Source organism: Trematomus bernacchii, unplaced genomic scaffold (assembly GCF_902827165.1).
Source record: "Trematomus bernacchii unplaced genomic scaffold, fTreBer1.1, whole genome shotgun sequence".
Taxonomy (NCBI): domain Eukaryota; kingdom Metazoa; phylum Chordata; class Actinopteri; order Perciformes; family Nototheniidae; genus Trematomus; species Trematomus bernacchii.
This window is the reverse complement of record NW_022987313.1, coordinates 3560198-3583879: the sequence shown is the minus strand read 5'-3', so window position 1 is coordinate 3583879 and position 23682 is coordinate 3560198. Positions and strand designations below refer to the sequence as shown.

The 23682-nt window shown below is 42.2% G+C and overlaps 2 protein-coding genes across 4 annotated transcripts; one reads left to right on the top strand and one right to left on the bottom strand.

Moving 5' to 3' along the window:
* The first annotated feature begins 559 nt into the window (after positions 1-559).
* lclat1 (lysocardiolipin acyltransferase 1) lies at positions 560-13526 on the top strand. Of its 3 annotated transcripts, none has more exons than XM_034122760.1 (6): positions 560-912; positions 7375-7542; positions 7964-8162; positions 8707-8853; positions 10195-10311; positions 11216-13526. In XM_034122760.1, exons 2-6 carry the CDS (start codon positions 7375-7377, stop codon positions 11740-11742), a joined length of 1158 nt encoding a protein of 385 aa, XP_033978651.1. In that variant the 5' UTR covers positions 560-912; the 3' UTR covers positions 11743-13526. The 3 variants fall into 3 exon arrangements, with proteins under 3 accessions (XP_033978651.1, XP_033978658.1, XP_033978667.1); XM_034122767.1 differs by having other exon boundaries at positions 587-626; XM_034122776.1 differs by lacking the exon at positions 560-912 and having other exon boundaries at positions 7453-7542; positions 7815-8162.
* A 2227-nt stretch (positions 13527-15753) lies between these two features.
* Positions 15754-19554, bottom strand: LOC117477201 (protein yippee-like 5). The gene is made up of 3 exons (XM_034123865.1): positions 19381-19554; positions 18018-18189; positions 15754-17913 (listed from the first exon to the last, which is right to left on the bottom strand). Exons 2-3 carry the CDS (start codon positions 18156-18158, stop codon positions 17689-17691), a joined length of 366 nt encoding a protein of 121 aa, XP_033979756.1. The 5' UTR covers positions 18159-18189; positions 19381-19554; the 3' UTR covers positions 15754-17688.
* Between the last annotated feature and the right edge of the window lie 4128 nt (positions 19555-23682).

Here is a 23682-nt window from a genome sequence, read left to right as displayed (position 1 = left end):
CTGCCTCTACTTCATTTAGATGGAAATATTGTATAAATGTATTTAATAGTGGGTTTTTTTGTATGTGAGGCAACATTTCAGATAACTTTATCAAACAATATTAAGAAGCTAGGCCCTCTGCTGGCCTCACCATTAAAATACTGCTCATATATTAATATCATAAGAAGCACATACGTAATAATGTGTTTTTTAATAACCCAACACATACAGGAGCCACATTGCTGCACAATGAGCAACTTTGACACTTGAAAATAGGCTACTTTAACGTTGGTTTTACATTCCTACACCTGGCACTTGCATTAGGAGTGCATGCATGGAGCCTTTTCACCCTATCTACCTCTCCCCATTTGCACCTCCTGCAAAGACTTTATTCTTGCAGGTAGTTTCCTGCTGCCTAAAATATAACATAAACGTCAACCATTGCCACTATCAACATGTGAAATCTACTTCACCTCAATGTTGTTTTTGAAGCTGTGCCTGCGGTTTACTCTCACCTCCTGGAATAATGTAGCAGGCAAAAACAGCGACCCCTGTTGATGGCTGTGCGGAGGGACAGGTGAGAGGTAACAAGTTGAGAGGTCGTGTTAGCATATTGGTAAGGCGGCTACACTTTTGCTGCAGTCATAGTAAGTAAGGCACTCAAACAAAGCAAAAATAGTCGTGGGCTAATACCTAAAAAAAAAACAATTTGCTGGGAAACGGTCCGTGGAACAGTTTTAATAACCGTTAGCTTTGAGTGGTAGCTTAGTAACGCAGTTGTTGAACAGCTTAGCTAGTGTGCTAACGTTAGCAGGCTGCTAGCTGGCTTGCCAAGTTGCTATGTCGCAACCAAGTGCTTGGACTTATCGGAGCTAACAAAACTACCTCACCTATACTGCAAAGATATTTGACTCCCGAGGAGAAACAAGAAAGGTGGGTATGTTGTCATGCGACAGTATGCAGATATGTTTAACCGTAGTTAGCCCGCCCTGTTCAAATAAGCAGGATAACGTCGGCTAATAGGCTAGCTTCTGTTTAATGTGAGATGTTGTATGATTAACTGGCATTCATGTTGTTTGTGTCAGCCTTGTTTCGAGAGGAACATAAGTCCGAAGATAACCTGCAATGACAGCAGGTAGCTTTCTCACAGTTTCCAAAGTATACGCTAACGTTTTAACCAGTGGTGGGAAAAATATTCAGATTCTTTACTTGAGTAAAAGTACTGTAAGCAGTGGATTTGACAGTATATGTTGACACCTCGGACGCTCCAACCACACTGTAAAAATAATCAATTCAAGTAAACGTATTGCATTGATAATGGCACTTAAGTAAAAGTATGTAAGTACGATTAGGAAAATATACAGTGTTAAGGATGGTGGCTTTAGTTCAAGAGGTAAATGGATGTCTAGCAACCTGAGGGTCAGTGGTTCGATTACCCAAAAAGCTCTCGCAAACTTATTTCTTGTCATACCAAAACTGCACATATGTTTATTTTATTATATTTTGACAGGTATATCCATATTTCATCTATATTCTATTTAGATATTGCTGTATTTTAATGTTATTATAGTTTCCTACTTCGCAATCAACCCGTTTCTGATTCTGATAAAAGTACACATTTCAGAGAAAAACTAAAAAGATATTTAAATATTTGAAAATATGGAGTAAAGCAAAAGCAGCCAGTCTTAACCTTTTTAAGAAGACATAATAAAATAGCATTTGCAGCATCAATCTATTGTGAAAACATCTCACCATTATTTCTTATGGTGTCTCTCTTATTTGCAAGCAAGGCTAGAGTTGAGTAATTATTTACAAAGCGAAATGCTAACGGAAGGGATGATTATTAACAGACAACATTGCAGACCATGTATAGGGTCTGTTAGTGTAACTACTTTTCCTAAATGTTAAACGTTGACCGGCCAGTGTTGTCTGTCTGGTCAAAGTCCTTGCTTTTTCTTTTATCCCAAACTGGGATTATGGAAAATGTGTGCAAATTAGAGAATTATCGCCTTGTCTGTCGTGATTTGAGTACATCGGTTCCGGGTAGACCATGTTTCTCAATGCTGGTTGATTTAGGCGCCGTTTACACGAGGAGAAAACTGCTTGTATCTGCATAGTTTCGCGTGCGTATAGCCCTATTATTTACACGAGGCCGATAGAAACTGACCCCACAAACAATAACGGGTCCCAAGGTGGATAGATTTGCAAACGAAACGCTCTGGGGGGGTCAACCGAGTCCGTGTAATCACCTCTATACGAATATTTCCTGAAAAAATAACGATAGCCCCGGCTCTCCCCACCTCTCCTGCTCACTGCTGTATCAACTATCAAAAATAGCTGTGTTAATTAAACGCACAAGGGGTTCTTGAATGAAATAATATTATAAAAGGCAAACCAGAATTGTTAACGCCCAATATACTCCTTAAACAAAATAAACAGAGTCAGATTTCATGCATTGATCCATTATATTGACAAAGGAGGATCTCACCCGGTGTTTGTAGAGAATATCTCTCTCTTTCTGAGCCGTCCTCTCCACGGAGTTGTTTTCTTTCGTGTTTCTTGGTCGGGATGCAATATCCACAGATTGGTTTCTTTCAGTTTCAGTTTCGGGGCTTAAACAGAAGGGTAGCCATGGCAACATTGCAGCGGGGCTGCTCGGTTGCTCTTCTTCGCGGCTTTTGGTGTATTTTGGCGGAAGTTACAGCGCCACTTACAGTCCCAGCATATGTACTACAGCGTTTCCAGCGGCCTCGTTTGAACAGACACGTTAAATGAAACAAATGCATGTGAACGGAAGACTTTTTTGAATACGCATACTGTGCATAAACGCAAACGGTCCCGTGTGAGCGGGGCCTTAGGCCTCCTTCACACGGGAACGTTTGCGTTTATACACAGTATGCGTATTCAAAAAAGTCTTCCGTTCACATGCATTAGTTTCATTTAACGTGTCTGTTCAAATGAGGCCGCTGGAAACGCTGTAGTACATATGCCGGGACTGTAAGTGGCGCTGTAACTTCCGCCAAAATACACCAAAAGCAGCGAAGAAGAGCAGCCCCGCAGCAATGTTGCCATGGCTACCCTTCTGTTTAAGCCCCGCGGTGTATTTAGCAACATGTAGTTCATGTAATTCTCCATGTCCACTTGTTGCTGATGGTTGTGGTAGAGGAGCTGTAGATTTTGCACTAATATCTGTAGCATGGTCAGTAGCAGTAGCTACTGACAGGAGGAAGTGTGTGTGGCGATTGCTGGTATTCAGCGGGATATAGTAATTTCCTCAGCATGTAAATATATGGATAAATGCAACGGGGAAGTTAACTGAAAGAAACCGAATCTGTGGATATTGCATCGACCGACCAAGAAGCACGTCTCCGTGGAGAGGACGCGCTCAGAAAGAGAGATATTCTCTACAAACACCGGGTGAGATCGCTCCTCTGGGACACGCCGGTCCTCGTGTTTCCTTTTTTTGTGTGGATTATAAACATTTCTCTTTTTGCCGTCGACGGGCGCAGGAGCAATGAACAATAATGGCCTGGATTAGGCAGTAAAGACAAGTTTGGTGTATCGCAGAGCGGACTGTTTAATTTTGTTTGTGTTGTTTGGCTGGATAATTGTCAATATAATGGATCAATGCATGAAATCTGACTCTGTTTATTTTGTTTAAGGAGTATATTGGGCGTTAACAATTCTGGTTTGCCTTTTTATAATATTATTTCATTCAAGAACCCCTTGTGCGTTTAATTAACACAGCTATTTTTGATAGTTGCTACAGCAGTGAGCAGGAAAGGTGGGGCTATCGTTATTTTTTCAGGAAATATTCGTATAGAGGTGATTACACGGACTCGGTTGACCCCCCAGAGTGTTTCGTTTGCAAATCTATCCACCTTGGGACCCGTTATCGTTTGTGGGGTCAGTTTCTATCGGCCTCGTGTAAATAATAGGGCTATACGCACGCAAAACTATGCAGATACAAGCAGTTTTCTCCTCGTGTAAACGGCGCCTTAATGTCAGAAAATACCCAGCGTTATTGAATACATATTTATTGGGAGAGATTGGGAAATTCACAAGGAAGCCACTGACATGCACTTTGCTCCCAAACTCATAGCTAATCCACAGGCTTTTTGTACAGCTGATAACAGACCCAACCAGTTCAGACAAATGTACTTCAAGACCATTTAATCGTGTTTCTTAATTAATCAAAATCGCAGAATCTAGATTACATTTGTTTCCCCGCCAGTTGCCTTCCTGTGGGGCTGCATTGAAGTGGTGAAATATGGGTGGGACACTTAAGGACATTAACCATGTAAACAATTAACTCATCCTGTCAAGTCCTCTATAATTGATCTATTTATCAATTACTGCTTCCCTTTTCATCGATACAATGAAAGAGTTTGGCTGCTCTTGGTAAAATTGATGGATGTAGATTGAGTGAGGTTAATAGGCCATGTTGGGTATTGATCAATTGTTTTCTTGACGCAGCTAATGTTTTTTCCCCCCCATTAAGTCTGTATGTCAAGAACATACCCAAAAGTTATGTTGGACTTTCTGATACATTTTAAGGTATTTCTAAACTGTACAAGTTTCTATGTTGAAGATTAGAAACACACACACACACACACACACACACACACACACACACACACACACACACACACACACACACACACACACACACACACACACACACACACACACACACACACACACACACACACACACACACACACACACACACACACACACACACACACACACACACACACACACACTTACTTAAGCTCATTGTTTAGCCCAGACATGCTTGACCTCTTCACTCAGCTTTTCTCTGTCGGGATGTTTGGTCCTGGCTTAAAGTAAGGAATGCAAAATGATTGCCAGAGAATTTAGACTTGGACTATGTGAAGGAATATGCTTTGCATTGCGTGTGGTGCTGTGTTTGGGGAAGTGCTTTCAGAATCACTGTTATCTTGATTTAAATACAATGTTAAACCAACCCAAATGGATGGTACTAAATCATTCCAAAAGTAGTCCTTGCTTTGTATGAAAACAAAAGTGTTTCCATGGATGCGTGATATAAATAATGAAATGTCCCAGGTGTCCACTCCCAGTAGAAGAAAAACATGTTTATTCAACACTTATATACCCATAATTCCATTCAATTCTCACATCATTTCCCAGTGTGTCATGCCTTCTACTGTGGGATCTTTTGCTTGTTCCGGTTGCCACCCAAGGGTGTTCGTGATGTGTGTGCGTTGGGACACAGCATAATTGTGCTGAGCAAGCATGTTTTCTCACCTTGTGCCTCAGATTTTCCGTTGTTAAAACAGGTAACCGTTAAACCCTTATTGCCAGCATAATGAAGGACTTGCATCTTTTAAATGCACCTTCAGCCACTTCTGTTTGAGACTTGCTGCGTCATGGTGCCGCAGAGGGTGTCAACGAGGGCGAGATGATGGGCGTGTTAGGGCAGGTAGTCTGAATAAAGGCTGTTGCAATCATAGCAGTAATTAAGCTGTTATGTGTGAACCACAGTTCAAAGCTGGATGAAATTGCTCCCTGTGGCATCAGCTAAGACTCGCTGCGTCAGCAAGGTCAGGGGCCAATCAAATCAGGACTCCCTGTATTTCCCCTTTGAACTTTTATCTCAGGGGACGTGATTATAATTGCAGTGTTCTGATGAAGATGATGTAAACCTGTTGGTTTAGGTTGTCCTATGTCCTGCTTATTTATAAAGTTACACATTCAGATAAAACATAGTGAAAAGACAGCGTTAAATCAAGTGTATCTACATAGCCTTTTATCAAAAGTATCCCAGCATGTAGCAGCACATTAAAACACTTTCTTAAGGGCTAATGGACTAGTTCTTTATCGAGAGATTGCCTATCCTTAACTTGCCTCGTATTTGACCGTTTTGGTTTGAATAAATGGAAATAAATTGGTCTGTTTGGGTTTTTTGAGTTGACTTTGCTTGGTGGTTGTTTGGATATTTTTTAAAGGCCCTGCACATCAAAATAGGTCATTTTGAATTGTCCTACTTTAATTTTGGTGGAGCCAAACTAGGAACAAAAGATAATCCACGACCTTGTTGTATAGGTGCACCAACATGAACTGGAGAGAGTGGGAGATTCAGGTCGAGCACACAGTTCGGAGAGGAGGTCTAATGAGGCTAACCAAGTGAAAACACCTGTGTGTTTCTTACGTAAGGACAATAGTGTAACGTTACCGTTGAGGCTGAAGTGGTCACCACTGATGTCATATAAATGACAGGCGATCCTCATGGCATGTCCAGATGAGCCCCTTTAAACTCATCTGATATGTCATGGACAATTGAAGGTCCTGTTACTTGGTTTTGAATTTCCGAAGGATTACGGGCTCAGTTCACTTTCCTCAGGGATCTAATGACTCTATTCCTGCCATGTTGCAGCTACCGCTCGGAACATGCTCAACCATACCTTTTCAATCTACTACTTACATGGTTTGCATTTACGTTCATCTTGAGCCTTGTTTTATGAAGTTTGTAGGCCAATGTGTTTAATGCCTTCCCATGTGTGAATGATCCTTAGTTTACAGGTTTATAATGAATCTTAATTATACTTATTAAACCAAGGATGTAATTACATTATCACATCTTTAACAAAGCAAGCTTATCAGTTCAATGTACCTTCATATTGTGTTTATAGTTTATTATGTAACTTTATCCATTAGTTCCACTCCTAATATCAGAGGCGATTGCAGTCAAAGATAGCTGTCATAGCTTCAGGTGCACTTTTTTTCACAACAGAAGTGGATTAAATTATTTGGGGAAAAGATGAAGGTGTACCAAAATCGCTTTTTTAATTTACATGACAACTAGTTAAAACGGCAAAATGTTATCTTAAATATCAGTTGGGATTGAATAATTTGGATCAAATACTCTGCCCCAGTATATTTAATTGAATATATTTGTGTATGGTTACACAAGTTATTGGCGGCTTTAACGATATTTCAACCACTGTTTATGCTCTACAGACTGTGAATAATTTTGAGGCCACAGCCACACTTGATTTAGTGACCATGCGTCCACAATGTGTTACCCACAGTCAGAAAAGGTTCCCCTATTTACATTCCACACTTGGAATGTCTGCCCTGGTTTTTCCACTGTTTGTGGGAAAATATGTCAGAAGAACAACAGAACAGCAGTCCTTGCAATTGATGCGACTCTCGATAATCCCATTTGTTTCATATTACAGTTGCTCCACCCAAGCCACTTTACATAGTGGACATCCAAGTCAGGAATACAGTATATACATTAATACAAGTCATCATCTTTTTGTTTTTTAATACATAAACAACAGCTTACGTTTTATCTGCTTTTATTTGTTTTGACTGATTAATCTTGTCTCCCTCATCTCTCCGCAGATGGCTGTGTCAGTGCGGGGCCTGTACTTTGTGATCACCCTGTTTTTGGGAAGCATCTTTGGAAGTGTCTTCATGCTGGCTCCAGTTCTGCCCCTCATGCTGCTGTCTCCTGCCTGGTACCGCTGGATCACGGATCGCCTCGTCGCTACCTGGCTGACGCTGCCTGTGGTGTGTTCACCAGCTTAGCTTCTACTTAGCATGCTAATGCTCATGCCAGATGGTCTTAAGTGACCCGTGTCTAACATGGTCTCCATCATCTACGTCATATCTGCCTTATTTATGCCTGCCTTATTTATCAGAAGTAAACTTCATGTATTTAGGTTTCCTTTTAGGACAATTAAGCAAATCTTGTTTACAGTGACCCCATGCAAAATTATTTATTCATTTTTTTCTCATACTTGTCCCTCCTAAATGTATCTTCCCATCTTTCCTCTTCCCAGTCCCTCCTCTCTCCCTTTACATATTTTTCCAATGATCATTCTTGTGATCGTCTACCTCTCTCCATGTTTCCTCCCTATCCCTTTTCATTTCTTCCCTCTTGTTCTCCCTCCTTATCCCTCCTCCATCCCGGCATCTCTCCCCTCTGTAGTCGTTGCTGGAGCTGGTGTTTGGGGTGAAGGTGGTGATTACGGGAGATGGCTTCATTCCGAGTGAGCGAAGTGTGATCATCATGAACCACCGCACCCGCCTGGACTGGATGTTCCTCTGGTGTTGTCTGCTCAGGTACAGCTACCTTCGTCTGGAGAAGATCTGCCTCAAGGCGGCCCTGAAGGCTGTGCCTGGCTTTGGTGGGTATACATTGTGTGCTTTTCTCTTTACTGAACACAGACTTAAACTCCTATTCATACCATTATATCATATATGGTTTGCAAAGCACTTCTGCATACATGTCATTACATCATTGCAAAGCAGTTTACTTTTAATAGAAAGTTAAATCTAAATCTAAATGAGGAACAATATATTGCAAATGTAGGGCAGTAGAAGGGTATGAAAAAAAGGAAATTGAATCAACACCTCTTCCATAACAGTTTCAACAAAAACAAATGTTTTATTTATGGACTGTTTTTTACTCTTATTAGTTTAAGCAAAAAGCTTATTAACGGGCGCCTGAGAATAGTTAATATAACCAAATACATTTTTTTTTTTTTCTGTGAGTAGATGCTGGTATGACAAACGTGATATCAAGAGGGAGTATGTTAGAGATCATAAGTACTCTGAAATAAAAAATGGCCCAATGTCAAACGCTTTTCCTGGGAAACATAGACTATGCCTGCTTTGAAAGTCCAGATCAGTTAAGCAATTACACCTGTAAAGACTGTTTGTATTTTCCAGGCTGGGCAATGCAGGTGGCATGCTTCGTCTTTATTCAGCGTCGGTGGGAGAATGACAAGAAGCACATGGGGAACATGCTAGACTACTTCTGTGACATCAAAGAGCCCCTGCAGCTGCTCCTGTTCCCCGAGGGCACAGACCTCACTGGTGAGAAATAAACAAGCATCACTCCATTCATTCATGGGACAATTTAGCCACATTTGCAATAGTCTTTCTCACAATATGTACCCGACAACCAGTTTACAGCTCGCAGTGTGGCCCTACACGGACACTATTATGCATTTACAATTTCCAAGTGATAAGGCACGGCAAAATCCCCGAGACACACACCCCACACAGACATTTCTGCAGGAATGCTCTGATGTTTCAATCCAAGCAACAGCGACACCAGTGACTAAAGCCCTTTCAAACCAGAACTAATCCAATCAAAGTCCCGAGTAGCTTTACTGAGGGAAGCTTAACTTCTCTCTACGCACCATGATGTCATGAGGGGTCCAATTAAGTTACATCATAATTGGCAAGAAGATTTAGAGCTTTAAATATCGTTTTGGTGTTGCATTTGCACCTTTGCATGTGAGAGTCTGCACACGCGTCTGCATCTAAGCCTCTTACACCTCGTGGTTGGGGCGGTGAATACAGCATGTTCTGACGACCAATGCAAAAGTTGTCCTGTTCTTTAGAGACCTGCACATACAGGATCCGGTCCAGAGTGCACTTAAGCCCCTCTAAATATTACCATGACCCCTTTTGAACCTTTTAAAGCTAGTGTGAATTGAGTTAAAGATTGTATAAGAATGACTAGTCCTTGGAAAACAATGGCCTCATAGAGTTCTGTCTATAGACCCTTTGTCTTACAGGAAGCAGCTACTGTACTTGTTACATCATTTGACTAATGAGTCGTGATATAGTTTACGTATTCCTGCAACAAGTTCCTGAGGAATGTTTGGTTAATAAACAATCATCTTTCCTGTGTTTATGTCCCCCTCGGTTTTTAAAAATGTGTCAGCGTTTGCCACTGGTAGGTGTATTTCATGGATTGTTTCATAGCGTAATCAACATTATGATTGTCTGACTGCCACATAATTTTAATAGCATACTGTTTTTGCTTTTGTGTCACATGTCAACAAAGTTCCATTTTTATCACAGTTTAGTGATATTTTCTTTATAAAAAATTAAAATAAAGGGAAAGTTAAAGTAAATCCAAATAGACGCATAATACTGCTGGCTTGTTAAGAGTCCATCAATTAACCTTGGATAACCTTCATTGGATGTTACTAATATGTATGCAATAATAGTACTGCTATCAGCAAATAGAATAACTTGATCGGCTTAATAAACATAAACTTTTCTTTAAGTTGTGCCTTTTGATAAGTAAACAATAATACAAAATGTCTCTCTCGTTAACTCTTATAAATAGTTACATGCTTTCCAACATAATATGGTTTTTGAAATGTCCAGAGGTCTAATGTGTATCTGTCTGTCTTGCAGAAAATACAAGAGCAAAGAGTGATGCGTTTGCTGTCCAGCACAAGCTCCCGAAATTTGAGTATGTGTTGCATCCTCGCAGCACTGGATTCACCTTCATTGTAGACAGACTACGAAAAGGTAAGATAGGATTTTTTTGTTAATCGGCGGTCAAATGGCAACATCTTCTGGTGATTGCCATAATTTAGTCAAAGTCATCATGATGGAAATACAGTATCAGCAAAACAAGGGGAAATGACATGTCATCATGATGACTGTAGTTAATCCACTGATGACATTTGTATGAGTGGGATCCTTCCTGTTATTCTACAGCGCCTCAGACTGATGCTTCATCCTACTGTCCGCCATTACAACACCCCAAAGATTCTCATGTTTCCCTATGAGCTAATTTCTGGCACTGCTCCAGGGTTTAAATACCACCTCTGGCGCTGCCGTCTCATCCCCAGCTGCCCTGGGTGCTGAGCACGGCACTAACACTAACCAAGCAGGTGTTGTGAATCAGTGTGATGTCATTAGACTTAGCTAATTCTGCTCTCCCTCTCTCTGCACCCCACACTGACATGTCTTTGTCCCAAGTCCACCGTGCCCCTCTCAGCTCTATTTTTACCTTATGAGAGATGAGCTGTACAGGAGCCGGCGCTGGCAGGTGTCATCCTGTCCGCTGAGATTTCATTCAGCTCTATATTGGCATAGTAAGGGCACTGCGGATCAATGACAGTGGTATAAAGCTCATGGTCGTTTTGAAGGCAGAGATGGGATGAAGCTCTAAGCCTCTTGATAATTAGAGCTACATGCGTAATGAAGCTCAGAGCTGGGATTTTGACAAGTGCATAAAAGGATTCCAATAACAAGTGTGGAAGTGGAAAATGGATAAGTCTCCTTGCAGTGTCACGTCATAAACTGCGTACCATACAATTAGTTTGGAGTGTTGACAATAGAGCGGTATACATAACTTTCAGTGTAGTTCAATGCCTTGTTCTCTTTGTTGTGCCCTTTGATCATTTTAAACCGTCCCTTTTCCTAGGGGGCAACCTGGATGCCGTCCATGATATTACAGTGGCGTACCCCAAGAACATCCCTCAGACAGAACGCCACCTCATCCTGGGCCTTTTCCCCCGCGAGATCCACTTCCACGTCCGCCGCTACCCAGTGGCCTCCCTGCCCACCGCCTCGTCCGACCTGGAGTCTTGGTGTCGGGATCGCTGGGCCGAGAAGGAGATCCGCCTGCGAGACTTCTACTCCGCCCAGCCCCGGGGCTTCGATAGGGAAGGCGTCGCCCGTGTCCCACCCTGTAAGTCGGAGCTGCGGGTGTCTCTGATCAAAGCCGCCTCACTGCTCTACTGGACCAGCTTCATCGCCTTCTGCTTCACTGGCCTGTGGCTCTGGGCCCCGTTCAGGCTCTACTTCCTGGTTATGGTGGGAGTATTCATGGCCCAGCAGAAGCTGATTGGCGGGGTGGAGCTGCTGGAGTTAGCCTGCCATCGATACTGGAAGTCCACGGCTGCCAAAAAGGGTGAGAAAAGTAAGGTGCTGGATGCGAAGATGCAGTGAGGATGGAAGACAGCGTTGACTGGACGATGAGATGTTTCCACCCCGCTCTGAGGGCAAGAGGATCCTTCTTTAGGGACCCAATGCTCCATGCCTTAGAAGGGAAGTCATGAGTTCAGTTCCTGCCGTTTGCATGGCTTCAGTCGAGAGAGCTTACCTTTCTGCTGTAGAAGAAAGGGGAATGTTATTTAAATGTATGTGGATTCGAGGAATTCATCACACCTATTGCACCACTTGCCCTTTCTATGTCCCTCCCTGTTATTTGGCTTGCTGTTTGTGCATTTTATCAGTTGACCTTGTTGGATGTTTATTTTAGTCGTTTGTTCAGAAACTCAGTATGGTCATGTGCCATGAAACAATGCTGTCAGTATTTGCCATACTATTGCCATGTCTTTGGAACTTGTTTTATTGTATTTTTTTGTTGCCCTTTGGTTTTATATCCGTGTCATAAATGATGGAGCGGAGCCATAGTACAGACCTCCTGTACATATGATGACTTGACTCTAACCAATATTTAAATCAGCACTGTCGGCTGGATTAGACTGATGGGACTAGTTCAATTAATTAGCTTTGATTAGACGTCTCGAACAGGGAAAGATAAGGAGTTAATTCCCAGAGAATTACTTAGGAATATACAGGTATATATGTGTACCATTGTTTACCTTTATTGGGTATAATTACCCTTTTATACAAATTGGGGAAAGAATTTCCCCAGTTAGTCCTCAGAGATGACTTGTGTGATGATGCTTATAATTACTGTCCAGGTTTTGAAACATAAACGATGTTATTCTGTGTGTTTGCTCAAGTAGCTTTTGCACATAAAAGCCAAATGTGGGAGAAGCAGATGTGATTTTTATCAAGAAACCAAACAGAAAGTCTTGTTAGGAGAGGGAAACCTCATCCACAGCTGGAAAGGTTACCCAGAGCAAACGCTGAGGTAACACTTGTGATCATCTACTCGACAAGATCAGAGATTTGAGATCTTATGTCTGTACAAGCAGATGAGCTTTGTGCCCTTTCTGGGAATGAAGGGATGCCTTTTAGAGGCAGGATGTGGGTGGGGGGGCCGGGGTGGAAGAATGTCCTGTTGGGACAACATTACCCCTCGATGTGCCGGGGTGGCATAGAGGACCAGACTTGGAGTGGAAAACTGGCCATGAACTCAACCTAATCCAAAAAAGCCCTGTAATGCCCACCTCTGCCCGTGTCCCTCTCCGGAGGACTGGCATTGATGCGCTTGCTAAACTCAATTAGCAAATGACAGCTGAGAAAGCTGCTCCGATTGTGCCAAAAAAGGACTGAAATTATAACAAGATTGAAGCTGAGCTTGAACCACACTTTTAGCCACTGACTCTCCTTGCCACTCAAAACCATTTCAATTCTATGAGTCTGGAAACTTTTGTCTTAGACTATCTAGCACTTTCTGTAACACTGTGCCGTGTGTTCTAGATGACCACTTCAACCCTGATTTTGTTTTGTTTATATAAATCTGAAGGTCCTGTAGTTTAAGTGTAAAGAGGCTGTTTCCAGTCACTGTGATCCAGCTGTGTTAACAATTTTACCATCAGCATGTAGTAGTTTACCAAACATGGTACTATATCCGTTTCCTCGGCTTTGAACCAGCCAGATTCTACATGTATAACTCTTTCACTTGTGCTGTTTTTCTGTAGCTCATTTTACAATCACTCGCTGATGCTGGACCTCTTCAGTCACTGTCCTCAGGTAAACAAGAGTCAGTCTCTTACAGGAGGAAATGTATATCTAAATAAATATACTGTATACATTCATTCACGTTTCCAGTCTTTTTCTTACACTTGTCAACGTAGAAAATGTTGATTATACTGACTTTAATACTGCTTTTACACTAATTTGATCTTTTGATTAATGCCGTAATAGCCCATCATTTGAATGACAGTAACGTCACTTTAAAAGGTTGCTGACATCATAGCTATTACATTACGTAGGAATTATGACAATGGGTTTTTCTCATTTACTCATCACTTGTCTCGTGCAGAACATCTCCATTACTTTCAGATGTGTAGCCGCTGCAGAGCATCTTGGGTATTGTCTGGGCAGTCCTTTAATCTAGAATGTACTATAACAATCACTAGACTGCAGTGAATGAGTCAACAAGACCTTGAATGCTCATGTTACACAACGCTGGGGCCACAGTCCACACACACACACACACACACACACACATTCACAGTCTGCAATAGACAACCAAAAAGGTCAGGAGCTCTGAAGGTGAAATGCAGTCGCCATAGCAACCAGTGTTGACTCCCCTGTCTCCTAGCAACGGGATGTGGAGTGATGTCAATGGAAAGCATGCTATTTTCTCCTGCTGACAGAATGATGTCACTCTTGTGTGTCTGTGAAGAGAGTGGCAGAATGATAGAAGTTTATTTCTATATTCTATATATCTGCACTCCTGGGTGGGGGGTGGGGGGGGGGGATGCTGACATGCCAGGGAATCAAAGACAAAAGTCGGGGATAAACTAAAATAGCTGTCCGAGGACCATGAATCACGGGCCAATTACGGTTGCAATTATGCTCCTGGTGCTTTTTATGGTCCCCCACCCCCCCTCTACTCCAAATCATCTTCTGCATCTGATATAACTTCAAATGTTTTGCTCTGATGGGTTTGACAGTGGGTGGAAGGACATTTGATGAGGTACCCATTATCCTGTATGTGACACAAGTGTGTGTTATTTCCTAGTCTTAAAATACAGCATCTCATTGGTACAGAGAATTAGCTTATGGTTAAAGACTTTAGTGGATCAACGCTCTGCCCAAGCACACTGAGGAAGTGTCTAAAGGGTAATGGAAAAACAGATCTCTCTGTGAACACACGTGAGGACTGTCACATCTAGATCTGTGCCACGACCATCCAATTGCATGCAGACTAATAAATAGGATCAACAAGGCGGTGTAATTATCTCAGTTGGCCCGATGGCTTTTTCAATAAAGAGAGCCGATAATCCAGAGGTTAAGCAGGGACAAAGTCAAAGACTAGTATGAATTGTAAAGCAGGACAATCGGGAGCCTCTGGTCATGTCAGGCTTTCGAAGGGCTCTAGATATGGTCATAAAAACACCAATCTTCTCTATCCACTAATGCTCCAGATACGTCAAAGAAAGAAAAAACAATTCTGCGGTGGGTGCAGAAATAGCTGTGACTAGAACACGGTGTTCAGGAACATAATTAATATGTGTCTTAGCTGCGTGCTCACTCTGAGGTGTCTCCAGGAGTGACTGCAGACCTGTTGTTGAATCCACCGCTGTGACACAGACACTCCAACAAAGAAGCCTTCCAACATGATCGCAGCTATAAATAACTCCACGGCAGCGCTGCAATATTAGTGGGTGGATTAGGAGAGAATCGTCACGGCCTATTTTTAAACCCAATGCAGTCAAATCTCTTCAACTAGGATGATTCACAGTTCTGCATAAGTAGGAAAAATGGAATTTAAAGTTTGGATGAAGTCTATTTTTGTCGCAAATGTTTGCTTTTTCGGAACAACTCATTCAATGTTTACCTGTATTTAATTTAATGTTTACACTGATTAAACTGAACATCACCCAGAATACATTTCTGCTCCATTGAGTAATTTCCCTGATATGTATTTCCAGACTGCAGTGAAGCTCTACAGACCCTGCTAACGTCAGAGCAGGCAAGGGAGTCAGCATCATGCCTCCAAGGGAAAAGCTCTTCAGAGATCAGCCTGTCTCTCAGTGTCCTGCTGCCACCTAGAGGTCTAAACATCCCTTTATGGACATGACAATATTCTAAAAGAATCAGTTGTGCTTATGTCCACATTTATCTTGGGAACCAGTTTCAAGCCACATTTTGATATCTAAAAATACAAACATCTGGAGGAAGAGGTAAAAATTAAGAGAAAGGAATACAAAATGTGTAGTACATACTCATTATAACAAGGTGTTCAAATGAGTGAGGTGTCTATTCTTTTTAATAAAAATATGTTATAAACTACAAAACAAGCAAAGACACATTTGTTTACCCAGCAAGACTAAATGTTTATTTAGAAATAACATCAAAGAAAACCCTTGCAAACGCCATACAAGAAAACCTCCAATAGAGAAAATACAGTAAGATAAATGTCAATAAAATAATAATCATAAAGCAAATAAAAAAATCACTATCAATAAAATGGTAAAAGTGAACATCAAAAAGATAATATTCTGTCACAGCCATTGACTATACACTGCATTGATTTTGCGGATAAGGATTGTGTGATGTTTTTGTAGAAATGACCACTCGCCCCGTCTTGTTCGACCTTGAAAAGGCGACAATAACAACGCGGTTGGTGAAAGCTGGAGCATTCCGGTAACACCTGCACACTGAAATGGCACAATGTCACACCGGGGCCATGATGCTGTGCTACAACCCACTCCAAAAATAACCTCAAATGTCATGGAGATAACAATTTTGTGTTTGGTTGTTTTTTACAATTTGACATTTGTATTGCAGGGAACGGACGATATAAAATGTAGGCTCTGGCATAGTCAGAGGACCAAAGCTTAACTTTGACTAAAACTCCATTAAAACTTGCCCTGTGTGTAAGAAACAAGTGACCAAATATGCCCTCAGCCTATAGGATTATAAAAAGAAGAGGGGTCACTATCCTGAAAGTAGTTCAACTCTAGGAGACAGAATTAGCGTCAACTGTGTAAATAAATGGATTAGTCAGACCCAGGCTTGATTTAACATTTTCCAGCAACATATTCACTGAGAAGAGACTGTCTGCTGTTTGTTATTTTCCAGAGGCTGTCTTTAAGTCTCACATTGTCTCCCTGCGTTGGCTACTTTCAAACGCTTGCATGACCAATCCTCTTGAAATCCTGTCCTTACTCCGGCAGGCAGCCAGAGGATGTCTCCATCATGTCTCAGACACATCCCTCCTCTGTCACACTGAAGACCCATGGCTGCAGGGTACACACTCCTCATAAGTCACCAAAGTGACATGTTGCTCGTCACACCACACAGGCAAATGGTAACAGATGGAGAATGGCAAAACTAAATCAAATTGCAGGATCAATTAAATGATTGTCTGCTATTCATGAGGTCATCTCCAGTTATGACCTGTAACCTTAAAGCCACATTGTGTAAATGTCAAGAATATCATGTCAATCAAGATTTATGCACATCATGTGAGCCAGATCTAAAAAAATAAATAAAAAAAACATCTATTATAACCACACAATGAATACCTAAAAATGACATCAGTCTGTGCGATCCTTACGGTATAATTCGAACATGAACATATAATTAAACATTAACATTTATTTAACTACTAGCTAATAAAAAGGTGACTGATGTAGAAATAACAACTATCATCACCTTAATTGCATTCAGTGCTCACCAGTGACAAATACATTGAGACAAAAGGTCACAACACAGAAGCACAAGCCCCACAGAAGCAATATGTAGAGTGACACCTCCATCGGTTCATTTAACACCGCTGAGTGGAGCGGGCTGCCCCTGTCTGGATGGTGAACATACTCAGCTCTACTGCCTCCAGAAATCCAAATAAATAAAACTAGGTGATGTTTTCTGTGTGACTGACCACGTGTGTTATCATGCATGTTTTTAACTACCATACAGTATGAAAATGTGTGGAGCATGTGAGGCGGTGATTTTCTGTGCATCAAGTGACTATATAATTGTGTGCCCAGCTGTTTTGGGGTTGGTGCCCTGTGAGACGTTATTCAGGAAGTATTTTTGGGAAAGCCTATTTAGCAGGAGAAGAGCCAGCAATCCAATCTTCGAATCAGCATAGTTCTAATGTGGAAGCCAGAGACAGGGAGGGGTTGAAGCCAAAACTTCTCCGACCATTAAGTCTGCAGGTGATGGTGCACAGCGCAGAGGCAAAGGGATTACAGGAGAGGGATAGGAGGGCATGGGAGTGAAATCCTCACACAAGGGGGCTCATGAGTTGTCTGAGGGTACGTGCTCCTCAAAGCCCTCACTCTCCCTAACCAGCGCCCTCTCCAGGATGACACGACCCTCCTTGTACCGTTGACTGTCCTCAGTAGCAAACTCATAGATCCAACCCAGCTTGCTGTTGCAGTTCTTGCAGCTGACGTCCCTCACCATGTGTCTGCCGGTTAGCATCACTCTGTCCTGCACCTCGCTATACTGGAGGTTCACCACCTGTTGAGTTAAGAAACAACCATGAATTATAGGAGGGAACTATATACTGGGTCTGCTTACGCTGTTTCATTAGCATTGGACCTTTATCAATTATGTTTCTGTACCTTGTTGAAGAGGAAAGCTCTGCCTGTGGCTCCTGTGAAGCGTGTTGAGATGAGCTCAGACCTGTTGGTCAGGATGGTGTCACAGTTGGCACAGGAGAAGAGGCGGGTGCCGCCAATGTGGTCCAGGAAGATGCGCCCCATCGTCAATTCTCTGGGAGTTACTGAAGTGAAGCTAAAATAATAGCAAGAGAAAATGTACTTTAAATAAAACACTATATAGGCAGTAACACATAATACAATACCCTAAAGCAAAAGGTGAGCTCTAAGAGGTTTGACAACACTGTTTATAATGTGGTAGCTACTCCTACAACATACAGTAGCTGGGTGTGTGTGGCAATTGTGGGCACTGATGTAAATGAATGATCAGTTAGGCTATGGGATGTAGATGTACAAAGTCTTTCTTACAACCTTGTGAGGCTTTTACTTAAGCCTTGTAAACCTACAAATCAGACTACCTTTTGTAAATTGCCACACAATGCGTTGACTGAATTTCAAGTGTGTCTGCTGGTGGGTTATGACGAAAGTAGTTGATTCAGAGATTCTATCAAATCAATGTGTAGTGTGTGTTGGTCCTAAACAGCACTACATAAGCACCTGACGATCCAAATCAACTAGTTTGAAAACTTCTGTTTAACAATGTTTTAAAATACTTTCCTGAAAATGATCTATATTGAAATATTTATCAGAAAAATAAATCAAATAGCATGTTTTGAGAAGATTTTATTCATACCACTAACCCTAACAATATTCATTTAAGTTAACATATTTCATTATGAATGTTTTTGTAATTGTCTTTCTCCTGAAAGATATTTGTGAACAATGCACCAAAAAACAGTATAAAAGGCAACATAAGGGAACTTAGAAAAGTAACCAACAAAAATATAACGTTACAGTTGACTGTTTTTCAAAGAAATAAAAACATTATGAGCTCAAGGTATTTTCCTAAAATATATATGTTTTAGTTGTTTTAGTTAACCACCCTTGCGTACTATCGTTAGCTCTTTGTTGAGCTCTGACAGATCTCACAACAGGAACTTTTTGTTCCTGACTCGCCTGTCATGAGGACTGATGGCTGTAGATGGCAGCTGAATGGTGCTAAAAATAAAAGCCATCATCAAGAATACAAATAAATAAACTGTTCTAAAAAAATAACTAATTTCGACTCACTAACAAAAGGGAAAAAGTCTGCTAGTTTCTTCCGAGGTCTTGGCATATTATCTAAACGGTGTCGTAGTGATTACCAAGTCAAATAAAGCTAACGATACGTTAGCAGTCCAGCTAACAGCCGTATCAACGGCAAACTAGGAACAAGATGAACAACAACACGTATATCTCTGCTTATTTCCAAATGACGGATTCCTACCTTTACAAGTTGTTTAAGAGGCACACAATGTCCCCACCAGATAGGATGTCACCGATGTTTTAAGTGTATTTCAGACGCTTATCTGTTGTTTTTACCGTCGTCGTCGCGGCTTTGTTGTTCTTTTTCAGCTGTTCCTCTCTGCGCTTCATCTGGTGTCAACATCCGGTGATGACGTAGCCTCCTGTGCTGCAGCTTCGCCACAAGATGTCAGCAGAGCGGAGGGAAACCATGAGGGAAACCTGCTTCAGGTGAAGCAGCACTACACAAAATGTAAATTCACCGTAATTATCTTTCAGTTAAAAGTCTCCCTTCCCGTAGGTATGTTGCTTCAATGAAAGTAGCAATACCACAGTGGTAAATACTCTCCAACTAGTTAAACTCAAGCATTTTACATTTTATTTAACTAAAGGTAGCCTACTAAATCATTGGCACCAAATTCGTATATTGAAGCAAACAGCTTACAAATATTATGTCTTACTGTGACACTATCAACCTGAGACATTGTTAACGTAATTAGTAACCTTCCTACTATGAGAAGTGTAATATCTGCTGTGAAAAAGGCCCTACACTTAACATCTCCAGCAAGTAGCCTGCTGGCTGGATCCTGTGAGGAAAGACATGCAGAGTTGTGTTGAAAAAGGCAGAGCTAAAACATGCAGATATGGCATGTCGCTGCCTTTACACGGGAACGTTTGCGTTTACGCACCGCGTTTTCAAAAAAGTCTTCCGTTCACACGCATTCGATTCATTTAACGTGTCTTTTCCACACGAGACCGCTCGACCCGCTGGAAACGCTGTAGTACATATGCCAGGCCTGTAAGTGGCGCTGCTGCCGCCACAAAATACACCAAAAGCAGCGAAGAAGACCGGAGCATGGTTGCCATGGTTGCCCTTCTGATTGGCCCCGGTGCAAATATTGTTTTGGGGCCCCCCATCGCCCCAAACATAAGCGCACGCTGATGCGCTCACACACACGGACATACACAACCACTCAGAAGCGCCACATGTATAGGCTATCAACAACAGCCTGCCCTGGCCTCAGACCACCACAGCCTGACAACGGCACAGCGAACTAAGAAGAGGATTAAACCTGTTTCCTTGATGTTTGTCTCTGGGGAATGGGCCGGTAGGCCTACATAGACCGGTTGCTATAATATAGCTTTTGATCTTGGCGTCGGGGGTCTCAATAGCGCCATAGAGTCCCCTATCGGTTGGGGCCCTTGGGGGAACTGTTGGACCACAGCCAGGCACAGCCAAATCCAGCCTCTCCTCCTGGCTGGCTGGAGAAGAAGGTTGCACAGCCACGGCCACGGATACAGCTTCACTTGTGGAGCTAGATGGCAATGATGGTGGTGAGCTATCGTTAGCCTCCGGCTACGTCTGCCGCTGCACATCAACATTGCTAACGTTAGCGCTCGATTTCGAGGACGATGTATGAGGTGGGTGTTTTTCATCTGCTGGTGGACTGCCGGAGAGCAGCAGGAGCAGGGCCGGCCCTGACCAATTTGCTGCCCTAGGCAAGATTTTAGCTGGCGCCCCCCCCCCCCCCCCCCCCCCCAAAATGCAGACACTCACTATGACTTGCACATTCACGTGCACGGTTGTGGCATGACCACCAAAACAGAAAGATATGGACACAAGATGTGTGCAAATGTATTTAGTATCCTATCCATTTGAACATGATTTAAAGGAGAGGTGTCATGCTTTTCCGGTTATTACCCGTCCCCTTGTGTGTTATGAAGGTTTTTATGCATGTAAACGGTGTGCAGAGTCAAAATCCTCAAAGTACACCCTGTAGCGAGTAAAACTCTAACACAGAAAATACCTCCCCAAAACGCCTCGTTGGAGATACGTCACTGCCCATTTGAGTCTTCCATTTCGTTCCGGGTACGGCATGATGTCAAGCGGTACCCGGAACGAAATGGACCAATCCCGAAGAGCCGTTACGTTACGTCCGCGGAGCCGTTACGTTAAGCCCCCGCTGATTGGTCCAAATTGACCGATCCACGGATTTCCTCACACACACATCTGTGTGCAGGGAGCAGGCAGCTCAGCTGATTTCTCCTCCCTGGCTGCAGGCTGATAACAGACAGTTGGGATCGCGGCAAAATTCTCTCTGCAGACCCATTCTCACAGCGTTTATCAACCTTTTTCTTACTCAATATCAAGCCACACTTATTGTTTTTACTTCGGATGTGAGTTTGTGTGTGCTCAGGATGAATTTGGCTGTGTTTCGCTATGTATCCTAAACAAGGAAACAACACCTCCACGGTGCTCAGCGCGATTCACAACGTCCCGACCAATCAGAGCACACTGTGCTCACAGGGAGGGTGGGGGCTGGAGCTTTTGGAGCTACAACGAGCCGTTAAAGGCAGATAGTGAAATTCAGTGAATAGTAGTAGTTTACAGAGATGCTGTATGAGAAACCAATGTGAGTTTGGAAAAATGCACAGTATAAATCTATTCTAGTAGACCTCAACAATGGAATTATGATCAGTGGAAATGGCCATGACACCTCTCCTTTAAGTGGGGGGTGGACCTAACCTCCTCCGGGAAGATTTCTTTTTTTTTTTAAATATTGAAGTTAAAAGCATCAATCTGGTGCACTTTGAGAGCAAAATTAAGAGATCTATGGATACATCTCTCAGATTTTCTTTTTATTTATGGATATTTTACAAATCACTCCCCTTTTAAACTGTATTCTTGTTTATTAACCTCTTAAGCCCTGAGCCTGTTTTTCAGGTCTCAGGCTCGAAAATGACATTCCCAGAACAAATGACCATATCTTCCCTTCTAAAAGGGTTAAATTAATAATCTTTATTCTCAAAGTAATGATAAACCTGTGAGTTGGATGTAGAAAAGTCAGAATCAATATAGATGTTTTTTATAGGTTAATAACAGGTTAATAACAACTTTCTTTTACTGTCATATAGTATTTTATACCTGTTTTTCATCTATTCTCTTATTTATTTATAACTATAATGATCATATAAAGGTGTGCCTTTACCTCACTGAGCTGAGGTTATCAGAGCCTCTCAGTCTTTCAGGAGAGAGCTCTCTAAAGCTCTCCCCCCTGCGGCCGCTTACACAGTAAATTCCAATGTTAATAAAAGCTGTATACGTTTTTTGGGAGTTTGATTTATTTTAAATTAACACAAATACAAAATTGAAACCTATAATTGCACACTAAAAACATTATTTAAAAAAAAGAACTATTTCACATAAACCTCTGGTTTTGACTGGGGCTGGGGCAGTTCAACTTGATTTTTTTGGGGGGGGGTGCGCCATAGTTTATGGGCGCTGTACGCAATATAGGCGTAGTTCTGTTAGTATAAGACAGGGGTCGGCAACCTTTTTGATATGAAGTGCCATTCTAAAAAAAAAGTTTTATCAGCGTGCCGACGATCGTGAATTATCAAAGGGGGGGGGGGTTGAAGAGCTCGACGAAAACACTCGTGAAAAGTGATGTTTAACTCAGTTAATGGGGCTCATTCACTGGCGCTTCCACAAACAACAACCAACATAATTGTTACATTCAAATGAAGTAGCCTACATTATTCAAGTTTACATTAACTTTGGACAATAACACGGGAGAAATGAGCGGAAGCGCTCTCTTTTCCTCTCTCCCCCTCTCTCTCTCTCCTGACAGCCTGTCAGTATCTCATGCAGCTCACTGATCCAGTAATGAGTGACAGTGAAGAATAAATATATGTATAACTAGTTCCAAAGGTAGATAAAATAGCTAAGTGTGTTAGGTCTAACTCTTGTGTGTTTTGCTCCGCTCACCGGTCCGTCACAGCGGGTGGAGCTGCAGGATTTCTGCTTCACACACACGTTGCAAACCGCTATTTTATTGTCATTTTCGGACACCTTAAAATACTGCCAGACTGGTGAAGCGATTTTGGCGATCTTTTTTTTTCCGCACACAGAGAAAAGTGTCATGTATGTTACGTCTCGCGATCGGCCTTTTTAGAGAGCACCGATCGATCGGCAGAGTGAGTATCGGCCGATGTCGATCGCCACGCAAAAACTGCGGTATTTTTACAGCTCCTTATGGGTAATGCAATTTGTGAAGTGCTTTCCTCTGTGGTGAAACTATCAGCACTGCATTATGGAGGAAAGCGGCAGAAAGTCGCCTGGAGTTAAACAGAGCGGGGCTGCGTTGCGTACATGGCTTCCTTCTGCAGGTAACGGGGAGACGCGCTCTGGCGGCGGTCTCGTTCAGGATCCGAAAATAAAATAAATATTTTGTACACTTATTCCACTTATTCCTAGTGTGCCACTGGTTACGGTGCCGCGTGC